Source organism: Hippichthys cyanospilos, chromosome 5 (assembly GCF_059441005.1).
Source record: "Hippichthys cyanospilos isolate Australia breed blue-spotted pipefish chromosome 5, RoL_Hcya_1.0, whole genome shotgun sequence".
Taxonomy (NCBI): domain Eukaryota; kingdom Metazoa; phylum Chordata; class Actinopteri; order Syngnathiformes; family Syngnathidae; genus Hippichthys; species Hippichthys cyanospilos.
The window spans coordinates 18,546,203-18,562,180 of NC_142373.1; the positions used below are offsets into that span (position 1 = coordinate 18,546,203).

General features: G+C 40.3%; 1 protein-coding gene across 1 annotated transcript in view; it reads right to left on the reverse strand.

Moving 5' to 3' along the window:
* ptpn4a (protein tyrosine phosphatase non-receptor type 4a) overlaps positions 1-15,978 on the reverse strand; it is a 46,606-nt gene that overhangs the window by 12,145 nt on the left and 18,483 nt on the right. The window contains exons 3-15 of the mRNA XM_088415297.1: positions 11,261-11,368; positions 10,554-10,596; positions 9,494-9,572; positions 9,181-9,225; positions 8,899-8,951; positions 6,619-6,739; positions 6,101-6,188; positions 5,220-5,308; positions 2,112-2,175; positions 1,621-1,793; positions 1,336-1,404; positions 1,093-1,227; positions 450-611 (exon numbers count right to left, since the gene is read on the reverse strand). Of these exons, the coding sequence (XP_088271423.1) occupies positions 450-611; positions 1,093-1,227; positions 1,336-1,404; positions 1,621-1,793; positions 2,112-2,175; positions 5,220-5,308; positions 6,101-6,188; positions 6,619-6,739; positions 8,899-8,951; positions 9,181-9,225; positions 9,494-9,572; positions 10,554-10,596; positions 11,261-11,368 (1,229 nt within the window). The remainder of the gene's footprint in view (positions 1-449; positions 612-1,092; positions 1,228-1,335; positions 1,405-1,620; positions 1,794-2,111; positions 2,176-5,219; positions 5,309-6,100; positions 6,189-6,618; positions 6,740-8,898; positions 8,952-9,180; positions 9,226-9,493; positions 9,573-10,553; positions 10,597-11,260; positions 11,369-15,978) is intronic.

The window sequence follows — 15,978 nt, forward strand, 5'->3', positions numbered from 1 at the left end:
TGATCGTCAACAATATGAAACGGTATCACTGGCCTATTAAACACTGACTAGATAGTTTATACTGTTTAAACACAATAAAACATGCTGAAAACACTGTCTCTGTTATTCAAGCCCCTCCGCCCTCCTCACTCACTGTAAGTACATTTTATGAGTGTTTTTACAAGGGGTTAGTCTTTCCAAAGGGCTCAGTTAAGTGTCACAAGGAGAGGGTGTGAACTGTTGGGAGAGGCCACAGACACAGGCAGACATTAAAAAAAAAGTCAACTCAGCAGTGAAGTTAGACAGCGCGGGACTAACAAAAGATGAGTTGATTTTGACCACAAAATTACAGGGGGCGCTATTTTTATATGGTAGACGCAACCGAAATTTGTTGCATTGCTGCAAAATGTGCATCAAAAGGGGAAAGAAAACGGAGTGGCCTAACTTCCGCGGGAAGGTAAGATACTTACGGGGTAGAGTCCAAGCTGATACTGTTGGCTTGCGTGGAGGACGCCGACTTGTGATTGGAAGAGAAGGCGGGCAAGCTAGGCGACGTGTGTATTACATGATCAACCAGGTGGCCGACAGACGACGGGCGTAGCCGTGTGCCCTCTTGTGTAAACAGAGAATTCCTGACAAACACACGCGACGAGCTTGAGACTCCAACATGGCAATACACTACAATTGTGAGGTGTACAGAAAAGAGCCATCTTCTCCAGCTTTGGTCATAAAACAAGCATATTCGCTGATAATAGGAAAGGACTGAGCTGCTTTTTACCTTGGCTTGGAAGTTGTTTGCAACTTCATTTTTACATATAAGAATATTCAGAACGTATTTTAGAAGTTCATTTCAAAGGTGAAACAGTATAAAATTTACATGTAAAGAAAAATATTTATTTTCAAAGTTGCACTTTGAAAACCCTACATTCCGCATTTAAATGAATTTGAATATTACATAAACAACCCGCTTATTTTTTCATTTTTCGCTTCTCGTAGTTAAATGAGTTACACTTTTTGAATTGTTCTATGCATTGCTAGATGTAACCGAATATTTATTTTAAACATAACAAAAATCCATAAATGCAAAAAAAAAAAAAAAAAAAATGTACGCACTGATTGGGCGTGCCAGGCGGCGAGCGCGTTGGCAGGCTCTGTGTTTCCAGTCTTTCATCTGATAGGCTGTTCCTGCTCACCGTCTCCCAGTCAGTTCCCCCCAACACCTTCCTGGCCAGAGGCTTGCTAGGAGATCTGCACAGAACAAACAATTCAGCTGCAAATTGAACCGACTCGAACTTAGGTCAAAAAGTACAACAGGCGCCGTGTACAGTTTGATTTGGCTAAACTGGGGAAGATTACCTAGCAAAAACTCTGTCCTTGATGCCTTTCTCCTTGCCGTACTGTACAGACTGTACCTCCGTTCTCCCACTATGTGGAACAAACAGAAGTTGAAAATCCCTTTTTGGGTTAAACATGAATAATTTAGCTGTGATATTTTGGGGGAAGGTAGCATGCAAAGGTGCCCTCAAGCCATCAAGTGTTTTAGCCTATAAAACAAATGTGCGTCTCAAATAATGCATGTACACCTCCATTTGTCAAAACCCGGCCGTGAAGTCAACTCAAATGCCTCCTGCTTCTTCGTACCAGTATCGAAACTTTGAGCCTAAGGTGAAGTAATGGGAAAAGAAGTTCTTCTGCGGCGGGATGGGCCGTTCCAGTCGGAAGAAGGTGTGGTGCTCCACGCAGGCCTTCCACAGGTTCTTACAGGCCCGGTAGTTCACCATGTTGAAACCGAGCAGCGTTTCTCGGGTCTCGGTCTGAGAAGATTGCGGAGATGGAAAAAGTCGGAAGATTACTGGTAATGTCAAATACTGGTGACATGTATTTCATCTCTTTTGCCCAAAGCAAAGAAAGAACGTGTCAATATTTACCAAGTGTAACATTTTAACATTGAGGCTCCTTAGGCAAATGAAAAGAACAAGTTTACAGCTCAAAAGAAAATGCAACGTAGCAGAAAGATGAAGGTTCATGACATGGGTTGCATTACTGCTCCATACCAGCAGGTGGCCGTAACCGATATTCCACTTTCAAAGGAGCAATGAAACAATTCTTTTTTTGAATCTTTTGACACTTACTGCCTCTCTCCTCAACTGGATGAAGAACTGTTTGCACTTGAAGGAAATTTTCACTATTTTCAACCTGGGGGAAAGAATCGACAAGAGGTTAGTGTTCATTTGTCCACTGTAAAAAAAAAAAAGAATGCTTTTGGAACTTCATTGTTATTTCAAGGCTGGTCAGTGGTCATATTTCAGTAAAACACTAAATCAAATGTTTATCTGCGGGGAGGATTACCCTCAAAAAGAAGCATGAGCCAAAGAAGAAGCCTTTAAGTAGTGTAGCAGATTTGGATCAGTGCAACATGGCACGCCACATCAGGTTTCACAGTGCTTAAAATAAATCAGTTACAAGTTGTTGTTTTTTTTTATTTTTAAGCAAAATGCAGGGAGGGGGAGTCTGGTTTCGTGGTAAAGAGCTATACCCATAACCTCAGACCCCACTGTGCATAATGGTGGGCACAGACCCTGCAGAGAATTAGAACCTCCACTGTATGCCATAATGACTAAATGATCCCATGTCCTACTTGTGTAGCAGAATCATACTGTAAATAGTCTGGATTGACATCAGTTCATTCCAGTTGCACGCCGAAGGTGAATGGGAGAAGAGATACAGCAGGTGGGGCATAGACCGTTTAGTCATCGACCAGAAGATGTTCGGCCATCTACTCAATCTTACAGTCTCATGCATATCACTTCAATCATTTCGACTGAGACATTAGGCATGAGCTCGCTGAATTTCGAAAAAGGTTAATGTGAATTGTTTTACTGCGAATGTTGGATACGTTACAATGCAATCACAGCGTAGGTTGTGAACATCACATGACCAAACTCAAACCAAAAACTGGTGTGCTGTAAGGGTCGTTACCAAAATTGCACCAGGGAATTGCCCAGTCATTTTCTCGTTATTCTACAATATCACCTTATCTTGCTGCTACAAAGTCAGGTTGTAACCTTAAATTCAAATCAGACGAGTGCGCACAGTAAGAGGTGTGCTGATGAGCTGGAGAGTAACATATAATTCCTTCCTAGAGCTCTAGTGCCTCTCTGACTCATCACCCCTTGCTAAATATATTTCACATGCACACACAGGCGCGCGCAGAAGCACACACACATGCCGAGGTTGAGCATGAGTCATGCCCATCTAAGTGTGCCTGATTTGTTTGGCTTTTCACTGCTAAGAGAAACGGTAATGATCATAAAAATTTCTGAAAGGGTCTTTTAACCTTGTTTTGAATTCAAAAGAAATCGTCTCTCAAAGAAATGCAGTGATAAAGTTCATAGCAGGTGGACACATCCCTAATTTCAATAAAACAATTGACACAACCACAACCACTGCACTGAAATGGGAGACTCCCACCAAATGCCCAAGGACAGCTGTTGGGGTTGCCATCGAAGGGACTTTAAATGAAGCCTAACAGTGCTTCGTCACTTGCTCTAAAACTGCACACGTATTCTAGACAGAACAAGTAGCGAGAACATGTCTCAAGACTTCAGAAAAATCTAGTACAACACCAAAGCCAGTTCTTTGAAGGAAAAAAAAAACTATTGATTAATCAAACTAAAAAAAAAGATAGGGTAAGAGTGGGTTAAATGGTAATAGACACGCCAACTACTATGTGAGAGGTTATCAGAATATCCCTCAGTACATTTCTCAGCACCAAGGATTCCTGGAGGCAGTTCAGGTGGTGTTTAATCAACAACTACCGTTTGATCCTCTGATTTAGCGGCCCTCTTTCTGTGGGGGTGGGGGGTGGGGGTGTGTGTCTAATATTTTTTCCCCCCTCAGTCAAACTAAAGCCCAATTGCACAGACCAAAAAACTGGTCAAGAGGAGTTGCCAGGAATGATCTTCAACAGTAAAGAGTGCCCAGTATGAATAAATCAAAGGAATTAGATTTTTCTAACAAAGCACTGTTCCCACTACACACACTTCTAATATTTGGCAGGTTCTCCGCTCTTGGCCACAGAACGTAACAGGGTAGAGGCGCTATCCTTGCTGTGGAGCACCCAGAAAGTGTATTTCAATCTGTTGGCTAGCTGATTCATATTGAGTCATCCTGCGGCATTGTGCTTGAACAAACCATGATGTCTTTCAGATGCGATGTCAATTTACAGGTTTCTTCATGATTATAAGGCAAAAATCTGGGCAGTCATCCCACTGAATGAAGGAGCTTGTGTTGTAAATATTATCTGATTAAGCATGACCACTCTAACCTTCTTCAACAACTTTGCCTCGACTACCAACAGAGTGCAATGGTCACAACGGGTCAGGGAAGGGATAGTGAGCATGCGCAACCACAGAAGTGTCAATATAGCCAAGGGTAATGGATCCTGCCAAGTAACCACTCATCCATCTATTTTCTATCACACTTAGCTTTCTGAGGGGAGTGTACCCTAGTTGACACCGGGCAAAAGATGTTCCCAAGAGACTTCATGACAAAATTTTCATCCAAGGTCACAGGTGTGTGCCCAGTCTCAGACTCAACACAAGATTGTAGAAACTTGGTCTGCGAATATAAATATATGGAATGTTGAAAAATCCAGTTTAGCAGCTTCATGACTCTTCATGCCCGGCCCAGATGTCTGCTGACCTTATGATCTCGATCACTGCTAAGTTAAGTAAAAATGCAATCTGTTCTCACCCCCACCTGGGCCTTTATATACCCAAAATTCTACATCTAACAATACAGTATGCTCCATTTGGGCCTTTTTGGCAAACTATGGGACAAAAAAAAATGCAATTTTTATCCAAGGTCACTGGTGAGTGTGACATTCATAAATTAAGAACGGTAGCATCAGGATTCTTGGAGAATAATCTATATATACAAATATATGAAACACCACTTGGGTTTGGTGACTCAATTACCCTCCATGCTTATCCCAGATGTTAGGGTGACCTCATCATCAGAGTCACAAAAAGAAAGCATGCTGTCGCCATTTGAAAATTTCTCCCTGCCTATGCCAAAAAGGAATTGGAATATCCCAACATCTTGACTTTCAAAATCAGTATACTCGACATGTGCATTCTAATCAAGAATGAATTTAAACATCTGGACTTTCAAACTACTTTTAACTCCTACAATCACAACAAATGGACTTATTATTATGGTGTGTTTGTGTCACTCACCATGGGAAATAGTTGATCCGTACCCTGTTCTTATAAATAACAATGCCGGCAGACATCACCCCAATGAGTATCTCTGTGTTACTCTGATCCTGGAAAAAAAAGGGGGGAAACAAAGCATGTTTGTTGAGGCAAAAATACCAAGTGTAAAAGACAAATATGGAGAAGGCCTGCAGATGGGAGAAAAAAAAAATGGGACAGGTTTCCTCACTGTTTCAAAGCTACAATTTAGTGGTGGAAACAAAGCCGCCTCTGTGTGTATACACCTGACTAAAAACAAGAGCAGATGCTCATGAGCGAAAACACAAATCGGACAACAACTTTGCGTGGGTTCGGGCTGAGTAACTCGGGAGAGCTATTCCGACAAGAATGGCCTCTGACAAATAAATGGAGGCTTTTTATATTGCCACTGGACATCTTATCCACAACTTAAAAGTCTGTGTCATGACACTCCATTTGATTTAGAGTATTTCATCCTTGGAGTTGATCATTGTAAGGTTTGTAGCAACAGCTACATTCAGTTCAAGAATAGAGCAGCAAAGCAAAGCGGTACTTGTGTAAATCAGAATCCATCCATTCATCCTCGCTTTGTCTAAAGTGCTCATCATCACATGATTGCAACACTGTTTTGATGCCTTACACACGTGACTACTCAGTTGAGACAACAAGTATTGCATTATAAGTCATGCTGCTAGAAGCTAAACATCGGTGTTAACGACAGCAAGGGGTTCACTTTCTTTATGAATGAACACAGAGCACAAGGGGCAGACATACTGTACAATGACTGTCTAACAGGCCGTGTGCCATTTGCTCAGGAGCGCAAAATTCCAGATAACAGAAAACCAAGCACACACGCAGGAATTAGCAGATCAAACTTTACTTACTCTTGCATAGTGCAGCTCTACCCCGTAGAGCTCTAGCGTGCGTGCTGTGTTCAGATAATTAAACTCCGACTGGGCAGGAGATAGACCACTGGGAGGGAGAAGGGGGAGACAAAGAGTCGAGTAAAAATACAGGCAAGGATCAGTGATGGTGGAGAGAGGGGGGAGGCGTGGTGACATTGTAGGAAGGATAAGTGTGTGTGTGCGTGTGTGTTAATGAACAAGACATATGGTGAAGGAGAGGAAGAGCCAGAGGAAAACAAAACAAAAAAGTAGGCACTGAGACAGTGTAATGGCTGAAGGAATGTCACATAAAGCAACGGTGTAACATGAGCTAGTGAGAGCATCTGTGGACGTTAAACTGAAGGCAGATTTAATGTTACAAATGCTCTTATATATATCGAATAATCCCTTGTCAGATGGAAAGAAAACATGAATTACAACACTTTATCTGTATATAATTCCTAAAAATATAATATATAATACCTAAAAACCTGATCAGATTTCCTCTCTGCATTTACCTGTGCTGCTGGTGATGCTTGGCAACCTCTTTATGGAAGTCTTGAGGTGGGTTGGGGATAAAACAATATTCGGAGAGATAGCCCAGAGGATGCTCAGTCTCATTGTAGTCCCCCAATTCAGCTACAACATAAAGTGTGACATGGATCTTGAGATTGTGGTTAAATGTAAAGTGCTTAATACAATATTACACACATTTTCTATATATTAGGCACTTTTCCGCTCAATTCAGATGGCAACTATGGACTAGGAACTAGACAAAAAAAAAGAAAGGAATCCAATACAGGCATTAGATCACAAATAATTTGCTTTGTAAAATATTAAATTGGCAGTTTTAACAATACAGACTCTTCCAGGACAACAGGTTCAATAACTTTACATCAGGTATTATTAATATCTTGGAATTAACATAATTCAACAACAAAGCAATGTTAACTCTTTGATTTAGACAAAGACCTAAATATCAAAAGTATGCAAGCCTTCATTTTCACATGAAGAGAAACGTCAGGGGGGAAATTGTTTCGTTTTCTCTCTCCTTTTCATAAAATCTAGGAAGGCAGCGCGGATCAAATTCCCAAAGCCATTAGCTGGATAGCTCGCACTTGAAGTTCAAAAGCATCAATTCGCTCAAGTAGTCCCTGGACTAACCTACATGTCTGCAGCCTAAGCATATTGACAAATAAATCCATTCCAGCCCACCCGCTTATTGATGCGCACATAACTCCAGGGAGAAATCCATGTACAGTGGATAGCTGAAATCTTGGAACGGTGTTGGTTGCAGTTATTACTTTAACACGGTTCAGTTCAGCCAGCATCAGCTCAGGCTTTCAATAATGAGCAGCAAAGCATAAACAAGCTGTTAAGCTCTCCATTTCGGCTGATAGATTTATATGTGCTGATGGTAATTTAGTGCCTGCTTCACCATTGAACACCTTTGACACAAATCCTGACACTGTTGTAAAAATCACACCACAGATCCACCATTTGGTGCAAGCTAATGAGACTGCTCACTAAGTGGAACTACACAAAATTTAAAAAATACATGTAACAAACATCTTCTACATGCACATAATCCAGTTTTGATTTTAACTCTAATGAGGCCCACTCTGAGCAAAATTATTTCTGTAAAACATCATAGTTGCATCATCACTATTTACAATTCAAAACGCATTCTCATCATGATGTACGTAGTTGGATGTTCAAGATTTACATATTCACCCTTATCACAGCAAAGTATCGACCGATAATTCAAATGTGAAATATACATACAGTATACTGAACGAAAAGTATATCCTTCAAAGTGCCTCTATTACAATGTGGACAAAACTTTGTAGACAAAAGCGACAGAAGCTAACGCTATTCATTCCAAGTTTGTAAAACAAATGTGCCCCACTTTAATGGGATGCTGAGGATTTCCGATAGCATTTTGTAAATGGTAAACAACATAAATTTATGGCGTTTGAGAACGAGGCTTTAAGCGGGATTTAGTTTGATTAGTACTGGCACATGAATAGAGCGTGCTGAATTAGCAGCATATGCAGCTGCTTCCAGCTCTTTTCTTCCCAAAGCAAACATTTATCTGCATAATCTGGCTGGCACAGAGTGAAGTGAGAATTGAGCCACAGAGTGTGTTTGGGTTGTTCCCAGTAAAAAGAGGCAGTGTCACGATGTCGGCGCAGTAGGCCAAATCTCCTTTCTGACCTATATAGTGTGCAAGCTCACAAAATCAGAACAAGTGGGGAGGGGCGAGGAGGCTATGATCCACAGGCAGATGAGCACAAACCAACTCTGATGGATTCCCGTGCTTCAGCGCATCATAAACAGCTGACAGATAAACAACCTGCAGTATAGTACGTCGGAGCCTCCCTGCGATAAAATGTTGTGTAATAAAAAGGGGGGAATACTAACACCTGAAAAAGTACGTACCAAAAAAAATATTTTAACTATTTTGCTGTACACTTATATGCATACACTGTGTGTACAGTCTATATTATATATATATATATATATATATATATATATATATATATATATATATATATATATATATATATAGGTGAAGATTTCAAACTGTGCTCTCCCCCATGCTGCATTTTCACATGCAGCGCCATTAATAACAGACCGCAGCTTAATTGAATAGTAATGGCTTGTGAGCAGTAGCCATAAGGGCAGTGAACCAACCACTGCCATTACTTTTTACTGTGTGTGTACATAAAGAGAGGTTTAATGAATTGGATTTCAATCATAATGAAGAGTGAGTGTATCCAGGGAGCACTACTTACATTGAACAGCATAGGAAGCCAAGAGTGCAGCTGTGTTGTGAGGACAGGGCAATCTGGAGACCGAAAGAAAACACACACACACAGGCATACACGTAAACATACTCATACACTGTACACAGCCAGAATTTAGATTTGGGCCTGCACAAACTAGATCACTGTTTTGTTTTTTTTTTAAACATGGGAGATTCCACTCTGTGTGCTATGTGAGGAAAAATATTTCTGGTGCTACCGTAAAACAAGAATGAGATATAACTGCAAAAGCCAAAAAGCCGTCAAACTCACCTTCCGGTTAATATATCCTGCTTGATCTGGAGAAAATATTGGTACCTGAAGGGAAAAAAAAATAACTTGATGATTGAACAGCATGATCGCCGCAACAGGAAGGACACTTGGGGGTTTTGATGCATTATTATTCACACAAGAACACCAATGCTCACCCTTATACAATGATTACGACCAGTGACCATTTCGAGACTACAGCTATGTCCAAATTTGGGTTGTCGGTCTCTATGTCTCTATATATACACACACACACACACACACACACACACACACACACACACACACACACACACACACAAACACAAGGTCTTACCGTGTGTATTCTTCCTGAAGTTTACTGGGATCAGTCACAAAAAATTTGACTCTGAAGCTCAAGTTGTGTGGTGAACCTCCTGGGGAAAGTGAACAAAACGGTCGGAGGGGAAGAAGAGCTTAACGACTAAACGAGATGCTTATGATGGTGTCATGCATTTGACTGATTTAACCTAAAAGCTAAGTGGGTAGAGTATAGATATAAGGAGGTTCAGTTACCATATCACAACACGGCGATATTGAGGGTTTCAATCGGACATTTAAAATTACATAAATTATCAGGGAGGGAGAAAAAAAACCCATCATAATTCTTTTGCCATTTTTAACAGGAAGATTAGTCAGTCTTTTGTGAAGTAACATACCCACTTAATGGAGAACAAAATTAATAACTTGAGAAATTTGGGTATGCTTTCAGCGATATGCCACAATAAACTATTTTTTATTGGTTATTATTTTATTGGTTTTGCTTTTTTTTCCCCCGCTGCAAAATGGGACCGAAGCCAATTTCCCGGTATAGTGAATCCATCATTCAGATAGTGAGATTAAGCACTGTACATTCCCCAACGCTGCTTCCCAATACTGAAGATAAATGATGACAAACAGGGTAAAAGTATAAAACAAGCACGCTTACACATAAAACGCTCTTTGATGAGACAATAAAATCCCCACAGTTGAAATAAAGTTCAAGCAGTGCTGCAGGACTGCACATCTCAAATAGTACTACTGTATATCAAAAGCGATAGAGCTTGATTGTTTCAGAGCTTGACATTACAAAATCTAAATTACTCGCAAATATAAGAGCAGAGTTGAAATGGAGTTTAATCATCGCTTAAGGCAGATTTAACATTTGACGACACAGATCATGTGGACTGGGTAATTTTGCTGGAGGTGGAGAGCAGATTTGCAGCATTCGCTCGGCTAAAGTGGGACTACAGATTGCGACTTTAACCAGCTGATGAATTCTGAATTTCGGGTCAACTCGGGAGAAGCTAGCATTGAGTGACTGCTGGAAAACGGTCTGCGGTGCTTGGTTAAAGTGCTATGTTGTGGATTTCACCTACTTTTTAACTGCTTCCTGATGGGCTTGTTGGGATCCAGCCAGCGCTGTAAAATATTGATTGAGAGACACTTAGAGACACCATAACGCTTCCACAGCATGACTACATCCACTAAATTATTCACCACTGGCCAAACATACGCACACACACTTACACACACAAAAACCACAACTATCAGAAATATGCAAACTCTGTATGTAACAATACAAACAAACGTGGATACTGCATAAATATAATAGATAAATGTTTGTCACTGATGGTTTCAGTGGTTTTCAAATAGGCGTACGTGCACCTCTGAGGATACGTGAAGGCACTTCGGGGGTACATGAAATTTTAACGGGGTTCCTGCAGGTATCAGCAAATCTAATTGAATGCTTTTAGTTCAATGCCGTGACAGGAACAGTACAGCTTTCTTTCGAACTGAAAAGCAAGTAAACTGGAACATGAACCAACTTATAGCTAAACTACCTTGATTCCCCGTAGGAGACACCTGTGTATAGATGCGCACCCTTAATGTTTGTTTCAAATCCTGGTATGTTCTATGTTACTGAGTATAAGACGCACCAACACTTTGGCATCAATGTAAAAACTATAGCAAAACAGAATGAATCTCAACAGCAATATCCAGTAAACGTTGTTGTTTGTACTAGCATGCCACAAACATCCTTATATACACACACACTTCTGGGTTACCCAAACATGATACTGACCGGAACATCTGAAGAGTCATCTGCCAAATGCAGGCCAAAGTAGTCTCTTTCAGTCAGCTCCAGGTGTTTGAAGACAATGTCCTGCAAGACCTGCCCATGATCAGACTTCTGCACGTAAGGACACAAAGCAGGAAGATGAAGTTCAAAACATGTTTGCAAAATTGGGACACAACAAACATCAGCTTTAACAAAAAAAAAAAGCAAACACGCATTCCTTTGCAGATCTCTGAGGAACATCCTCGTCTGTCGCCATTAACAAACTCCTCAAGTAAAACTTCGCAAGAGAGTCAAGGAGGCTACGAAGACGAGGGAGGAACTAATTAAATCATATCTAAGTCAGTGGAACTTCACTGCAAGTGCCATGTTGAATCAAACTATGGAGCTGGAAAGAGCATTTTCCCCCCCATACTTGTCTGGGATATTTAGGTTCACAAAGATAAATTCATTCATCAACAATTAGCGAGAACATGTATAAAGAAGGAAGCGCAGCCTGAGGGATACTGTTGTCGTAAGTGTAGCGCTGGTAATACTACACTGATGCGTACAGTAAAAATTGCAACTTTTCAAAAACTTCTTTTAAGAGTTTACACAGAACTTGGGAGAGATTGCGATGAATTATAAGATAGTCTAGTATAAAACTTGAAAAGATGCATTCATGAAACTTCATGAAATTGATATGAAGCAAATATATTATACGGATAGTCTGCATCTGCATTTTTAAAATTGGGGTGGCTGATAATGGAGCAGTTAACTAACTTTAACTTCACAGAGAAATTTTGAAATTTTGGAGCGCTTGATTTACTCGAGAAAACAATCACAGGGAATTATTGAGAGATTTACGTTTTGATTTAAGTTTACCACTCGGTAACACTTTTCGCTAGAGTTTTACAAATACGTGATCTAAATTTCATTTGAAAGAAAACAAACAAATAAATATGATGCAAATCTGAAGTTCAATAAGTTAATGTTTAAAGTAATTTCCACAAAGTTAAATTTGTATTTGCAAGGAGTTTGTATTTTTTTCTTCCCAAATTTTACAATGTTTTTCTGTTTTTCCTGAAAATGAATATTGACTCCAAATATCAGTTGACAACTAATTATCTGTATCAGCCCTGCAAAAAAAAAACAAAAAAACTTGATGGTCCATCGCCGATATTTTATACTATCTATATTATATATATTATATTATATACTACCTATACTATAGTATACTATCATTTTTTACCTACAAGGCATTCATTTGAAGCAAAGTATTTATTTTTTAAATCAGACAATGCAACCCCATTGTATTATCACTATGGTGCCATGTACAGTACAGTAGTTGTCAGTTGAGTGATTTCGTCTTTAGCATAACCATACGTCAAAGAAGGAGTAATAAGAGTGAGAAGATAAACTGTGGAACCAAGTGTGAAATAAAATTCACATCTAATCCTGCTAAAATCAAGTGTGAGAGTGTAACCACACCATCAGAGCTCCCAAGGGAGAACAGGCACACATTCACTAACCTACTGCTTTCTTCCACCGCTCGCTCTCTTTTCCCTTGCGACACACTTAACAGCCCAGTGTGTGACCGTGAACACGCGCGAGTTTGTGAACGTGCGCACAAGGCACACGTGGACAGAGTTGACAGTTTGCTCGGTGATATGGCGGGCCGCAAGGATCCCCGGCCGTCTATTAGCCCAGCGTGTCTGTGTGTGTGTGTGTGTGTGTGTGTGTGCACATGTGAACTGTGTGACTAACAGTCTGTGCGCTGCTCATATTTTCCTTGCTGCTCACTTCAGTCCACAATTTACAAGACATGAAAGGATGCATACAATGGACACAAAGGATGTGTAGGACATTATGCGCTGCCCAAAAACTAAACAGCAGACTGATGATTAGCTAATTCTCAAATTTGCGATGATTTGACTTATTGAACAATTTAAAATTCCAAAATGTTCTTGACAGCAGGCTGATTGCGGCCGATCAAATGGTTTAAGACTGACTGACTTTACATAATGTGAGTGCTTATCGGCTGAGTCGGTTATCATCATAAATACATGGTATTTTGATGAATATTTATATGAATATAGGCCTCATATATATATATATATATATATATATATATATATATATATATATATATATATATATATATATATATAGACATACATACACATAATTAAAATTTAAAACCATTAAAATTCATCTCAAGGAACTATTTATGTAAATTCCAAGTTAACTTTACAAGGGAATCTGCAGACATCAAAAGATATGTGAAATTTTGACAAATTTAAAGGGACAGTGTGTAAGATTTAGACAGTTTTTCATTACGGACAGCAGGAGGTGCTGCAGGTACTGCATTTACCACTATAACAAACATGGCCGCCTCTGGAGAAGTGCCATGCGCCATGTAATATAATTTTATGATAACTAGACCAACCATTCTATTTAAAACATACTGTTGGTGATTAAGAGCACATTCATTTGCAAGTTTTTGATATTTACAATGATTTAATTTGTTCCTTTTTTGAAAAACGGTCTAAATCTCACACACTGTCCCTTTAATGTATGAAACCCTCGCGAGCTATAGTTAAAATTTTCATTTAAATTTTTAATACCTGCAGATTACCCTGAAATCACCCTGAACTTTACACTATAATTTTACAAAACAGATGTAAAAGTTGACGCCAACATTTTCCCTTTTTCTAAAAATGCATTGCTGCTCGGGGATGAAAAGAACAACAATTGAATCTTGAATCCAGTGAATGCATAACACAAACCTAGCTACTAATGTAGTTCTATTCTATGTGCCTTATAATGCAGTGCACCCTACATATGATAGCAGTTTTAAAACAAAAGGTGCCTTTTATAATTCGGTGTGCCATATAGTGCGGAAATTATGAATACAGCAGGGAGACTTCACAGACAATAATAAATTATACTGCCTGCCATTTGCCATCAGTAGGGTTTCTTTCAATGAATGTATTGTTCATCTATTATTTAATATTTCTCACTTTGAAAGCTGTTAGTATAAGATGGCAAACTATTTGCATCAAACACATTTCCACAAAGGCTTCCTTCCCTTTTTCAGGCTATTCATAGGCATGCTTTCTGCTTCCACGCCGTCTGAAGCAGCTTCCCAAATCAGATGTGCAAGCGCTCAGGGCTCCTTTTTATTTCTCGTTCACAGGGAAGCCTCCGCCACTCCATGTATATGTGTTGGAACAAACGCGTCGGTTCGAAAAGCATGAGAGGAAACTGCAAAGGGAGCGAACAGTCGTGCATTGTTAACACCCGGGCAAGAACAAGGGCGAGCATGTCCACAAATTCTTTCTGCTCTTTTTCCCAACAAACTTTGAACGCAAACTCCGACGACGGGCTGGAACTAAGCGTGACATCAAACGGAAACTCCGGGAAGAGGAAGACAAGACAAACAACAAGGGCAAGCAGGATATTGTGCGTATAGTAGTTGCGCATAAACTGAGAGAAAGTATGAAGACAGATAGTCACAGAGAAAGAAAAAAAAAAGACAAAAGTGAGCAGCCGAGAGCAAAGGAGTGATTGACGATGCTGCTGAATGAGACAGACGCTCTTTGTGGTTCTCTTCATCAGTCCACCACAATCACTGACACAAATAGTGTCTCCATGCGTGAGAGCGCGAGACGAGACGCAGACGACGTGCGCGGTGACAGAGGGCATCCCAACTGCAAGGGGAAAGAAAAGATGACGCCGTGGGGCTCGTCTTTAAGGACAACTTGCGTGAAAATGAACTGACTTTAAGTTTGTGTAACACGCTTCATAATCACCAGTGAATACCGGACTCAAACGGTTCTTGGCAACAAGAGCCGGGCAAAATCTCTAATCAGCAAATCTGTCTATTAGCCGTTCTGGAATTTTCATTGACATCACATGACGGGGCGATTACGACAATAGCCTGATGAAGGTAATTAGCGGCAATTACTGCGAAGAGGACTTATGTGCTTCAAAATGCTGACGAAGGCTGAGGCGACAACTACAACACTGAAATAATTCTACTTGGGAAACAGTTTATTATTATTCTCTCCTTTGCCAAAAACATAGAATTTAAATCTTTTAACGTACCTAAGTTAAATGAAATAATTTCAACAAACAGAATGGTGAGTATATCGTATTGTATAGCCATGCACACATATCTATAAGTTGAGTAAATGGTTGACAAAAAAAAGTCAAGAATTCGCATGGGCGGAGTCGAACATTTAGCGCCACCTCAACATTGAGCCGCACCTTGCACGCTGCAACCAGGGCGATTTGCAGCGCTAAACAAGGCCTGTTACAATAGTTGCCTTTGGTTCGGACTACGCTTTCAAACAGGCACAACAGAGGAGGCCACACTCTAGAAAGAACCGTTGGAAGTCCTAATGCAAGGTCCAACGGATGGCTCCATCTGTACAATGCGTGTGTATATGCGCGTTCCGCCCCCACTTTCACCTCTGACGCCTCTGTTTCCATGACAATAAGCAAGTGCCTCTGGATTTTCACTGGTCATTAGAATGAAGGCCGGTCAAAGCTCAGATCAATAGAAGTATTGTGGCTCTCAGGATGGCTGGTCTTTCCAGGAAGTTACTGCGGCTGCAGGGGTCTGATCAATGACACTGACAGAGACCGAGTCATTCATTCAGCTCCATGCAGGGAAGGGGGATTGCGGGGGATCGTGAGCAGAAAGCTGAGCGGTTGAGAGGACCAACCAATATATATTT